The sequence below is a fragment of the Giraffa tippelskirchi genome, chromosome 9 (assembly GCF_054371585.1).
Source record: "Giraffa tippelskirchi isolate mGirTip1 chromosome 9, T2T-mGirTip1v1.2.pri, whole genome shotgun sequence".
Lineage (NCBI taxonomy): Eukaryota > Metazoa > Chordata > Mammalia > Artiodactyla > Giraffidae > Giraffa > Giraffa tippelskirchi.
The window spans coordinates 116,520,472-116,534,326 of record NC_137283.1 but is presented as its reverse complement, the minus strand read 5'-3'; the positions used below and the strand labels follow the sequence as shown (position 1 = coordinate 116,534,326).

General features: G+C 34.2%; 1 protein-coding gene across 13 annotated transcripts in view; it reads right to left on the bottom strand.

The window, feature by feature from the left end:
- Positions 1–1,062: 1,062 nt before the first annotated feature.
- The window catches only part of USP45 (ubiquitin specific peptidase 45), a 55,926-nt gene continuing 43,133 nt past the window's right edge, over positions 1,063–13,855 (bottom strand). For 6 of the 13 annotated variants that reach the window (XR_014065118.1, XM_081529129.1, XM_081529128.1 and 3 more), the window contains 4 exons: positions 12,753–12,850; positions 9,413–9,499; positions 6,232–6,385; positions 5,176–5,675 (listed from right to left, as the gene is read on the bottom strand). Coding sequence is in view for 11 of the 13 variants with exons in the window: in XM_081529129.1 (XP_081385255.1) it covers positions 5,545–5,675; positions 6,232–6,385; positions 9,413–9,499; positions 12,753–12,850 (470 nt within the window). In the remaining 2 variants the exon portion in view is untranslated. Of the gene's footprint in view, positions 2,663–2,747; positions 2,912–5,175; positions 5,676–6,231; positions 6,386–9,412; positions 9,500–12,752; positions 12,851–13,855 lie in introns of those variants that run through there. The other 7 variants (XM_081529126.1, XM_081529125.1, XM_081529124.1 and 4 more) reach the window with 3 other exon arrangements.

Sequence of the window (13,855 nt, the reverse complement as noted above, 5' to 3'; positions counted from 1 at the left end):
TGCACCTGGATTTATTAAGTTAGAAATAAACTTTTATTGTGATAAGTCATTGTTACTGCAACATAACCCAACCTATTCTAATACATACGGGGATGCAGATGTTTTAGATATTTCTGCTTAAGCACAACTTAAAAAAATGTATGAAAATGGCTTCAGGGAATTCCCTGGTGGTGCCATGGTGAGGACTCTACACTTCCACTGCTGAGGATCTGGGTTCAGTCCCTGGAGACTTAGATCCCACAAGCCGTGTGGCACAGTCAAATTAATTAATTAAACATCTCCTATAAAAAAATGGTTTTAAAATGGCTTCACGGGGTCCATGAACCTCTGAAATTACATACAAAATCTGGGGCATATATTTTTCTAAAGTATAAATGTCAAATTTTCCCTTCCTAGCCTCTCTATTGCCATCAGCAGGAGTGCAAAAATGGCCCCAGAATTAAAACCTTCCACTTCCTCCAACACTCATAGCTTCTCTTTGGGGCTATCAGGACTAATATCATTCATCTTTTATCCCTAGAACATCCTTCATCCCATGGAACTTAATTCCCATATGGCTCTGTGGGTAATGCTGCTTGATTTTTCTCTGTATCATTTTAACATCTGAAATATCTTTTCCTTAATTTTCACTCCTTAGAATGTCTATTTCCTCACTTTTTGGAGAGACTTCTATCTCCTGTGGTCAGTACTGTATCCCCAATGCCTACCACACAGCAGATATTCAATACTTATGAAGGATGGTCTATAACATTCAATATAATCTCAAAGAGCTTCGTGTCCTAAAAATGGTTAAATGAAAAAAGGTAGACAAAATATTTCCTAATGAATTATTCTGCCTAAATAACTCAAACAGTTTGAGAAACATCTGAAAGGATGAAGACTCACCCTTGTTACATACTGCAATCGAAAGAGGCCCATGAGGTATTTTATTCTGAAACAATAAACTTCTGAAATATGAAGGATATTTTAAATATAGCTAAGTAAGCTGATACAGTGTTGATACACAAAATATTCTGTCAATAATGTGCACTGAAAAGACTCCAGGACCAGTCTTGAAACATAAAGTAAATATGAATTTAATATTTATTTTGCATGTTTATATAGTAACACCAAATGTTCCATAAGTTACATAGCTATTTTCCAAAAACACTGCAGAAAAAGATAAAATAGTAGGAATGATATATAATCATTATTACTCAAAATTAAAAATATAGTTATCTATCTTTTAAATAGATTTGAACTGATGCATTTCTACATGAACCAGAACATTTTAAATATCTAAAAACAGTCTTTCTTAATGCAATAGATAATAAAGAGTCACATTTATTGTACACATCTGGCTTAGCCTTATTTCTTCAGGTAACATGCAGACAAATTATGAGGATGAATTCAGTAAAAGTAGGCAAGATACTATTTTATACCTCAAAAATAAGATGAAGTTGATACATTTCACAGCTTAATCCTCAGGAAATTTTATTCAGATGCCATATAAAATCACTGACTAAAGTCACACATGCGAACTAAGAGCTCTTAAATATATCATAGTAAAATAGCTTTGTTGGCATATTCACAGTAAGAAAACAAGTATCACCTACTCTTAGAACTGACACCACTCTCCATGGCCATTCAAAATGGTAGCCTTTACATCAGTTTTAAAAACGTTACATGACAAAATCTTTAAAATATAAACATACTTTGGTTATGTCAAAAATATTCACATAATTTATCATTTTAAATATGGAATAATGAGGGAAAACTGAGGTTATGTATACACTGTAAACCAGTTTCTAAATAAAGCTAAACTCTCGTCTTACTTCTTAAATTCATCTGGCCAAACACTATGGTAGTTGTTTTGAGGATCTGTAAACATTCTCACTGATTAGTACTATTTCCTGAGGTCATCTGGAAGCTACTGTTACTAAATTAGCTTCATAATTTAATACCCTTGCAAATGTGCTTTGGAAATATTCAAAATAAAAGCAAAAATCTAAATGTAGATCCATGTGTAACTTAACATACTTTCTCTATCACAAAAGCTAATTTTAGTCAATTCTTAGATATCAAAATAAAATTTATTCCATTACTAGCAGACCTGGAAAAGCAAAGCATTCATTAACTTTAGGCCATTAAAAAAAAAAAAAACAAATTTCAGAATTAACTCATTTAACACTGTGGAAATGAAAATAAAAGTATCTTATTACTTCTAGAATAATGTCTAAATTTTACACAGGCCTCATTTTAAAACATGTTAAAATAGTGCCAGTCCAGTGCCTGACTCCTGGAAGATAAATAAAATATATACTTAATGAATAAACATGAAGTTATGTGTAAAAACTACTGTAGTACTTGAGTACTGAGTTAATGTTCTGAAGCTACAATGTTTCACTCAATGAAAAGTCACTCTTAACTGGTATTCAGAATAATGTTTACTAGATCTCCTAATTAACAAATATAGCCCTAGTTCATGTCCTAGCATCCTATCAATGAAAAAAGGAACTAGGCACTTTTCCTTGATGCTTGTCCTCAGGGATTATTCACAATCTCTTCTTAACTGTGTAATGGATAAGCCAAGAGGAAACAGAAAAGAATGCTCATTTCTTCCCCTTCTTCTTTTTTTTCCTTTCCCTGTTTCTTTTCTTCTCTTTGTCATCTATCCATCTACCTATCAATGAAATGAGAAGCAGGTGACATCCAATGAAACGTGCATGCCTCTTAATGGCATCTTTTCTAGGAGAAAAATGAGGCAACTTAACATTTATATTTGGGGGAGTGAAGACTCTGATGCTGGGAAAGATTGCGGGCAGGAGAAGGAGACGACAGAGGATAAGATGGTTGGATGGCATCACCGACTCAATGGACATGGGTTTGGGTGGACTCTGGGAGTTGGTGATGGACAAGGAGGCCTGGCGTGCTGCGGTTCATGGGGTCACAAAGAGTTGGACATGACTGAGCAACTGAACTGAACTTAATTGTCATTACCAAGATGGCTGAGTTGAATAAAGAGATTTAACTAATAGTTTTCCAAAAAATTTCACTGCTCTGGTGCTGAAGTCTTCAATGTTAATGGATTAAAGTTAAAGAGAAAACCTTTAAACACTGTTTACCTTTTACAGGATACAACCTGAGTTTACAGGTTAACTTATATAAAGATATATTTTTCCATCATTTCACTGTTAAAAATCAAGGAAATCACTACTACTGAAATTTTGACAGCTTAAAAATAGAGTTTATGCAATGACTTTTTAAAGCTGTGAATTTCATATATTATTACTGTCTTTAACACTAATCACAATTCCATTCATCCACATAGCAAAAGGCAGCACTAATAACCTTGATAATATTATATACACTTAAATATTAAGAAGGGTCAGAATCTTGGTTAAATATTTCCACACATTATCTATAGCCACTTCCTTAACAAGAGGAGAATGAACTAGGACCAGGCACTTACCTGGCACCTGCCCGTACTATCATTCATGAGCCCTAATGATGAGGATGCTTGAACCATGCAGTTATGTGTTTTGATTTAATAATGTAACACCAAAGTAGTCATTTTTAAAACATTTAAGCCTAAGGAATAGTAACATTTTCATGGAAAGTTTTGACAGCTTAATAATTTGTTTTCTAGGGGTGGGGGGAAATACCATCATTTTGCTATTAATTATTTTATTTTATTTTTTTCTTTTTTTTTTCTTTGTCTTTTTTTTTCTTTCTCTTTTTTTTACCTTTTTTTTGTTTGTTTTCTTTTTTTTGTTTTTGTTTTTTTCTTTTTATTTTGCTATTAATTATTTTAAAAGAAAATCAGAAATGCCAACTTAATGGTCCATTAAAATAAAAACAAAACCTAGTTGAACTTACTAATGATGCTTACTAAAGACGAAAAGTGATCTCAAAACCCCAAAATCATGATTAATATTTACTGCTCTACAGAACTAGAAAATGCATTCTATTTTCCTGTTACGTGTAAGAATATAATTTTCTATCATTTACAAATATGATTTGGTAATTTACATTTCAAAAGTATCCTATGGTCCCATATGGATTAACAACTTCTATTTACCAATTCTGCATGTTACAATTATCTATAAATACATTTTGATCTTGGTTAATCACCTGTAAATTATTCTCAACTCCATCATGAATAGGCTGAAAATAGTATGTTGATAAAATATTTTAGTATTTTTCTAGTTCTCAAAAACTCAAAGCAATAAGCTAATCAATGTTATTTGTAAATCTATATTACTGAAGTTACAGTGGTACTTTTTTATATGGTTGAATCATATAAAAAATGATAAAGTCACTATGCCAATTGTGTAAGTATATGTTACAAAAAGAGCTTCTTTCCCTGATAGCTCAGCTGGTAAAGGATCCCTTGCAATGCAGGAGACCCTGGTTCAATTTCTGGGTCAGGGAGATCTACTGGAGAAGGGTTAAGCTACCCACTCTGGTATTCTTGGGCTTCCCTGGTGGCTCAGACAGTAAAGAAATCTGCCTGTAATGCGAGAGACCTGGGTTTGATCCCTGGGTTGGGAAGATCCTCTGGAGGAGGGCATGGCAACCCACTCCAGTATTCTTGCCTGGAGAATACCTATGGACCGAGGGGCGTGGCGGGCTACAGTTCATGGGGTTCACAAAGAGTTGGACTCGGCTGAGTGACTAAGCACAGCATAGTAAATGTTCCAGCAATGTTTCCCACACAGCCAGGTAATATACCACTGGATAGCCCTGAGATGATTTTAAGTGGAGTGCTACATGAGTGAACAATTTTTCTTTAATAGTTATACATTAATTTTAATACTTATTAGAAAAAATATAACTAGCACATAAAATGTGGAATATGATCAAAATATTTATCAAAAATGATCAAAATATCAATAAGACTATGGTTTAAAAAGGCTAAAAAATAAGGTTAAGAATAATAAACAATGGCACAGGAGACATATATACATACACATATATGTGTGTGTGTGTGTGTATATATATACACACACACACATATTTATATATATATACACACACATGAAAACAGAAAAGTGGTATGTGACTCACATTTGGGAAACACTGTCTAAGGAATGATTTGACTTAGCTAGCATCATTTCTGAATGCCTATAATAAGTCACACTAGAAAAGAGCTTACTACTGTGAATTCTATTATTTTTTTCCAGGACAAATAAGTTTTTAAAAACATGTGTTTATGTTTATTTTAAGGATATAAGTTTGAAAGCATTCAGTTTTGTTTTACTTTGTTTCGTTTTTGGCTGCACCCCACAAGGTATGCAGAATCTTAAGTTCTTTTACCCAGGGACCCAACCCTGCAGTGGAAGCTGAGTCTTAACCACCAAACCACTGGGGAAGTCCCTGAAAGCATTTAGTAAATTTACTTTAAAAGGATTCACCAAAATGGTAACAATGTTCAGGAACATTTGAGGGACATGCTATTCCTACAGAAAAGACTACAAAGGCACATTGCATATTGTGATTAACACTGCAGCATTTAAATAAAAGTGACCTAAATAATCATTATCACTACTAATTAACAAATAATTATAATATTCTTTCATAAAAAAGAAGGTATGCTTGTGCACTAAGGGCTCTTGATTCTGGAACCACCTGCACATAAGTGTCACTAACATGGACCCATTGGCTTGCTGATTCACTGTCAGGTTCTTTCAAACCTAACAAAACAAAAAGAAGTATAATTTTACAATAAGTATGTTCTGACTTTACACAAAAGTTATCATTAGCTGTATGTATCTAATGTTAGACTTTATTGCATAAGGCTGTTTGGGGTTAAACATCTTCCAAAATAAACTCTTTCAAAGCATTAATATTAAGAGCATTTAAATATCTAGTAAAATAGTAGATAGCTTTATTTAAGGAAAAGTGCATTTACACTAAAAGAGAAAGAAAGAAATATATAGATGACTGAAGCAAATTTTTAACTCCAGCTCTATTCTGAGGACCTGGTATATCTTCAAAAACTATTGATACTGTTAAATAAAATGCTATTTCACTGCAACACACAATGACTTAACACCTTGAAAAACTGGGTGCCATTTCACATGATGTGAAGGGTACAGTTTTATGATATTTAAGATTATCTAGGTACTCTTTAAGGTATTTCTCACTTAACAAAGTGAATCCACATGAAGTATCCATGAAAAAACTTACTTCCAGAAAAACAATAAATTAATTTGCTTTTAAGAATAAAATAAACTTAGGGTGGCATACCAGGTACATTTTTCTTTCCAGTGATGTGTTCCAGTAATTTCCTGGAGGGTGTTCTCACTTTCACGTAAGCGGTGTAGTGACCTCCTCTCATTGATCCGCTATGTTCCACTACGCCATAGAGACCATAGAGAACTTTACCTCCCACACTTACATTCTTTTAGACAAAGAAAAAAAAACTCAAATTAATTAGTAATATTTAGTGAAACCTTATTATAAGGAAAATTTAATCAAAGGCACATCCTACTTAAAATAAGAGCAATTAACACTACACTGGGGTACTTGCCCACCTGTATTAGACTAGCGAAATGCAAAAACTTGACCTTTTCTGTTGCCTGGGCTGTGGGGAAAAAAGAGTGCTCACATATGGGAATGCAAAAGGGTAGCTCTATTCAGAAAAATTTCATGTTATTTAGCTAAGCTACACGTGCATTACTCTTGGATTTATCAATCCGTTTTCTAGGACTCTATCTCATCAGTACCATGAGCAATATGTAAAAACACATGCACCAGACAAGTGATTGCAGGATTATTTGTAATACCAGAAAACTGTAGACTCAAAAGGGCATAAACTGGGGATGGCTTGAATAAACTATAATGCATCCATAGAACAGAGTATTATGCTGCTTGAAAAACAGAGTGCAGATTATCTCTAAATACTGCTATGAAATACTCTCCAGGATACAATGTTAATACGGTAGAAAAAAAGAATACATCTTGTAAGCTATAGTTGTTAAAGAGGTGAGATATTATATATATATATATAATAGATATGTATTTATTTGTTTATATTTTTAAAAATTATAGATGAATAAATAATAATTTGAAACAAATGGTTATCTCTTAAGGGAGGAAAGAAACAGGTAGAAACAGACATGGAGAAAACCTACACTTGTTTGAATTTACCTTGATTTATACATTTGACTTTAGAAATACATAAATACTTTATGTAATTATTAAACAACAAGAAAATTTAAGTAACAATCCCTAAAAATGAAAATTTAAAAATAAGCAAATGAACATCCAGTTGGTGGCATAATCACTCTGTGAGAAACCACAGGAGTCATGTCAAAAGAACCCAGGAGCCAACCTGCAGAGGCTCTTAGTGGCCAACAATGGACCCACTAGACGTATTAGACTATGAATTAAGAGTGCAGTAAATTGAAACATATTTAGTGTGTTAAAATCCATGAATTCATAATGATAAATTTACTGATGACAGTTTGAGAATGATAGTAAATTCATTATTCTGAAAACTGGCTTAAAAGGGGGATGGGGAAAGAATTGAGCACTTATCCTGCCTTTTCTAAAAGAACTATAATGTAAAATAACTAAAGAGATGAAAGGAATTTCTCTTTATATAGAGGTATTCCAGTAAATAAATGAAGAAAGAGTAACAGGATATCACCATTCTGTAATTGTTAATGAACTCATTGAGCAACACTGGTTGCTAACATCACAGAAAAGTAACTGGCATTATGTGCCACCTGATGAACAGAACACTCCCTATGAAACAGCCTTATCAGGGGTTGGGGTGGGAGTCGGGGGTGGGATGAGGATCTATTCAAGCTTCTCTTGGTCTAACTGCCTATTTGTAGGAAATCAAGAGGATAAAGGAATAATCATCAAAATCTAAACTCTAGGAAACTACCAGAAGATGATCCAGTTTCTTCAACAAATAAATTGCAAGGAGCCGAGATGGGAGAGGGAAACTATATATTAAGAGAGGTATTTTTCAATCATGACATGTAGTCCTTACTTGGATACTAATTCATTTCAAGAATTTACTAAACAATTGGAAATATATATGTTAGAAGACAGAAAGTGAAAGTGAAGTCCCTCAGCCATGTCTGACTCTTTGCAACTCCATGGACTGTAGTCTGCCAGGCTCCTCTGTCCATGGGATTTTCCAGGCAAGGATACTGGAGTGGATTGCCATTTCGTTCTCCAAGGGAGAACCAGGGATCTCCTTCCCGACCCAGGGATTGAACCCAGGTCTTCTGCACTGCAGGCAGACTCTTCACCGTCTGAGCCACTAGGGAAGCCCAGAAGTACTGCTAATTCTTTTAGCGTGAAAGTAGTATTGTGGTTATGTTTAAAAGGGGGGGAGGGTAATTCTTACCTTTTAGAGACACATAGAGGAAAAGATTTATGAATGAAAGGATACCTGACACTTGCTTCAAAATAATGTAAGAAAAAAATTAATATAAAAGGAAGAGGTAGATGAGTATGTGGATGGGGCAGGACTGGCCATATATGTAGGGTCTGGGGGCGAGAGGTTCATTTGTACTGTGCTGTTTGGTGTTTGTTGGAAATTCTCCATAATAGGTACTTTTAAAAAATATGTTTTTGTAAGTTTAATACACAGCTTGCTAGACATTTTGTTTGCCACATTATCAAATTCTATGAATACTGAATGTAAACAATCGGCAGAAAGTGCTCGTATTACTCAGTAGATGAACTGGATTCACTAAGAAACTGCATTTAAGATATTTTTGTCTTGATTGATCAATGTATTGAAAATATTAAGTTCAATAAGTTTATGTACCACAAAACCTAGATTGCTAACCAGAAATGTTGAGCAGGACAATATGTGAGTTACCCCAGAACTGTGTGTTTTCCACACGGAAAACAAAGTCATCAATTTCACCTATAGTTAGTTCTCACATATAAGCACAAGCAATTATAAACCAGCTTGCTTTCTATGTCTGATTATTAAAGTATTAGTAATTTTAAATTTGTACTCAGTTGGCAAGTACACTAGTCTCAGTTACATACATGAAATGGCATGAAAGACAATGCACTAGTACATTGGTTTACAAAAGAAAGGAAAATTCTTCAAACTACTGCCAATTAAGCACATCATTCACAAGGAACAGGAGAGGGCACAAAATCTGCTTATTTCCCTCAGCAACTATCCCACTCTAGCAGCATTTACAAGCAGCTTTGATCATGAATATCATGCCTCACTCATGCTTTATGCATCTTTTCAACTTATTCTGTCTCCCAAAGGACAAAAGTCATATTCAGTGTGTTAAATGTTGGATGGAAGGAAGAAAGGGAGGAAGGGGACAAGAGAGACAGAGGGTAGGAGGGAGAAAGACATGGTCTAATAAACAATACATAGGCTATTCTGAAGCATATTATTTGTAAGACAATTAAATATCTTAATAATATACTATACCTTACAAGTAGCAGAACAGAATGGTGCTAAGTCAAGCATAAGTGGAAAATCTACATGTCTGTTTACTTTGCGAAGACCCAAACCAGCCTCAAAAAAAAAAAAAAAAATTGTAACAAATTTAATTTATAGATCATTGGGTTTGTTAATTTTAATTAAAACCAAAAAAGAAATCCAAAAAGTTCATTTCTTCATAGCTATTAAACATCAACAGTTCAAAACTGATATATGACTAAGTTCTCAATTAGGTTTCATAAACTTACTGCAAAGATCATTCATTTACATGGGTACTTTTTACCACAGACAATACGAAAATAATTACTTTCATTGTGCATTTCAACACTGAAAAATAAACTCAATGTGATTAAAGCTAAGCTATTGACACATATGCTACCTAAAAATGTACTCAACTGAAGAGTCTGGTGTTACAGGCCTGACTCAATGACTGGTTAACAGTTAACTTGACTCTAGACAACCTTATCTAGATCAAGGCAGAAAATGGGTATAAATGGATTAAATTAGGTCATTTTCAGTTCTAAAATTCAGTGATATTCATTCATTAAAAAGAAAAAAGCCTGAACACTCATTTTATCAATAAAAGTAAACATTACATATTATATAAATCAAAATGAATCTTCATGTTGATTAAGAAGCTCTACTTCTTTCTCTATTTTTAGTATCCAAAGGCAGGCCTTAAAATATGTATATTTGCGTTAAGTGATAATAAAAATTTCCTGACAGACCATCAAGTATATTGGATAGGAAACTCAAAAATAAAAATGGACTCTCTTAGAATAAGAAGATACTTGAATCTTGAGATGTTTGGGTAGACAAAGTTAATACAGATGCAACCTTTCATGAAAAGCTTTCGTGACTTACTTCAATGACTAGTCTTTTTATTTTCATACTAATTATATAACACTTACTACAGATTGTTGCCTATTTCTTATATTTCTTTAAAGAAAAAAAAAACACCTTATTTTTTGACCAAAATATTACCAGTGATTTGTATTTTCAAGTAATCTTTAGGTTCTTTAAAGAAAAAAAAACAACTTATTTTTTGACCAAAATATTGCCAGTGATTTGTATTTTCAAGTAATCTTTAGGTTCTTTAAAGAAAAAAAAAACAACTTATTTTTTGACCAAAATATTGCCAGTGATTTGTATTTTCAAGTAATCTTTAGGAGTCTTAACCTGATTATCAGACATTAAATTATGAAGTCATATGTCAGGAAAAATTAATCTGTATTCAACTTGTTTGCCTCCTTTTTTTCTTATCAGGTGACATCTATAAAGCAGCTGATACCTGCAATGTCTGAGATCATGTCAGGCTTATGTGTACTCCCCAAACAGTACTTTGCTGTTGAAAAATTACCCCTTAAGAGAAGAGACTTCTATCAACACTGTTATAATCTTTGCCATTTTGGACAGGCTAAAAGAGGAATCTCACTGTCATTGTATTTTGCATTTGTTTTGCTAGAAAGAATGGAACTTCCTTTCACATTTTCTTGGCATGTTTTACTTCTTCTATGAACTGTCAATTCATGTTCTTTACCATTTTACTATTAGAATCTTGATCTTTTTCTTATTGATCTTTAAGAGTTCTTTACTTATTTTCAATATTAATCACTTGCTATATTTATGACCAAGAGCTCTATCTTGTTGAGATCTCTCAGGTACTGTGGATGTTTCTAATACAGAACTCTAAAATTTGTATGGGGAAATAGGTTTTCAGGGACACAAGAAAGCTAGAAGCAGAGACACTGCTTAGAGATTCTGATCCCTCTATTTCACAGTTCCAGGCAATGAGAATGTGGCTTTGCAGACATTACATCTAGCCCGAAATCAAGAAGGGACCTAGACGTCTATAAAAATTTCCCTGTAAGGGCATGAATTCCTTCTGTAGGTTGTTCCTAACCTAAAAGGGATGCAAGTACCAAATATAAAATAACCGTGGTATATCATTCTCAAATCTGGCATGACCCTAGCAAGTTCATACCAAGTCCTTGCAGATATACACCTTCCATTTAGCATTCTGATGTACTGTAATGAGACACAATACATCTGCTTCTGCTTTCCATGGCCATTTCCACAGAGTTTCTATAATGTTGGCTATAGAAAATCAAGAACTTCATCTAATTTCCGTGGGTAGGGATGGAGATACAGAGAAAAATCTCTTCCAGTCCATCTGTGGCCCACCTGAAATGCTACAGATATATCATCAAAGCTTTCCATCTCTTGAGATTTCTTTCAAGAGTTTTATATTTATAAAATTGTTCACAAAAGAATCAGGTTAGTAATTTTCCTGAAATTTTCTTCTAGTCTTTCAATAATGTCTCATACAATTAAAAAAATCTGTCTAAAAATAGTACTGATATCAACATATATGGTCTAGAAGGAAGCTCTAAATTTTTATTTCAAACACCTTTCTTAAGTCCTTTAGAGAATAACCTAGCCTCCTTCCCAACTGATTTGAGATTCATCCTGTATCATAACAACAGACTTTAAATTGTACTCAAATTTACTGACAATTCTGACCACAGTATTTAATTACTAAAGTTTCTTCCGGAGTAACTTTAAAATCATTTTATCAAATGCAAAAAAAAAAAAAATGAGATAAGACATTAAAGTATAAACTACTGGAGGAAAACTTTTAAAAATAGGTTCTCTCCCACTAAAGTCCTAGAAAAGTGAGGCCTGCCTTGTAGCCCTTTTTGCAATTAGTCCCAGCCAACCACACTCAGCCCAAGAACTCTTCTCCATTGGGATGAGACCTCAGAAAGCTATGTGTACCTCGTTATTTCCCTGCTTCTAAGGGTTCCTTAAAAATTCTATTTTCCACTGACACAAACCTACACACACACTCTCTCTCACACAAACACACACACCACTGAAGTTCCTACCATACTAGCTAAATCTTCAAATATTGTGAATTAGACAATCTTATTTAGAAAAGTCTTGTAAGCTATCATGGCTGAAAGAGCAGTAAATCTCACAAGAAAATTTTTAAATTCAATAAATTACTATCTAATCCTTGACAGTACTTTATAAGACTTGTGTGTGTATGCTTAGTTGCTCAGTTGTGTCCAGCTCTTTGCGACCCATGAACTGTAGCCTGCGAGACTCCTCTGTCCATGGAATTTTCTAGGCAAGAATACTGGAGGGGGCTGCCATTTCCTCCTCCGGGGATCTTCTCGACCCAGGGATCAAACCCGTGCCTCTTGCATCTCCTGCATTAGCAGGCAGATACCTTACCACTGCACCACCTGGGAAGCTTTACAAGACTAAGGGCTCTGCAAAACATATGATGAAAATATGTATAATGTTACTAAAGAGAATTTACCTGATGAAATCTTTTAAGATGGAGAATCAGAATAGCTGGAACAGCAGAAATGAGCAATTGCTTCCTGGCATTAGTATAAACCCCTTCTGCTTTCTTTTCTGCATAAGATACAATATAATAAATTTATTTATAAATTACATCTTATACATTATTGCCCATATAGTATAGTAAACATTTAAATAGAAGCATTATACCACATTTTTGAAAATGTTAAAAAAGAAATTAGACTTCTGATTACAGGGAGCCTCAACTCATTCCTAAAACTTCAATAATATGAAATGGATTTTTTTTTAAGGCACACACTTACAAGGACAAAGAATAGGGGAGGTGACACTTGCAACACAACTCTGGAAGCTGGAAAGCTGATAGACCAGAAGTGACTTATTTCAATGCCTTCCAGTCAAACATCACCAGAAACATACCTGTAGTTGAAAAAACTGGGTCATTACTCACTGCAGTGAAAGGAGATCACGTACCATGGGAACGATCGGACATTTCCATAAAAGGTTGTTACATATGTAAAATAGATAGCCAGTGGGAATTTGCTCTATGATGCAGGGAACTCAACCTGGGGTTCTGTGACAATATAGAGGAGTGGGACGGGGTGGGAGGTGGGAGGGAGGTTAAGAGGGAAGGGATATATGTATATCTATGTCTGATTCATGCTGATGTATGGCAGAAACCAACACAACATTATAAAGCAATTATCCTCCGATTAAAAATAAATTAATAAAAAAATAAGAGGTTGTTAGAGAAGACTTGTGATAGGATTTGAATATGGCCAATTGCATATTTAACTTGGATTAGTATAAGCTGGCATTTCTTCCTCTCCCATCTAGACATTAATTTTAATATATTAATCATATTTTCATTCTGATGCTTTGACATCTGGGGCCTTGCTGACACTAGAAAGGGCCTTTTCTAGAGCTAGCTAATTCCTAGATAGTAAACAAATTAAATGTGCCTTTCATATATATTCCAAAGCCCTTACCCAACCACCTCCTTTACTGGGCCCTGATACTCTAGGTCACTATTCACCTGCCCTACTCACACCAGAACCAGGTACCAGACCACTAGAGACAGCCCCTATACCTCAGAGCCCA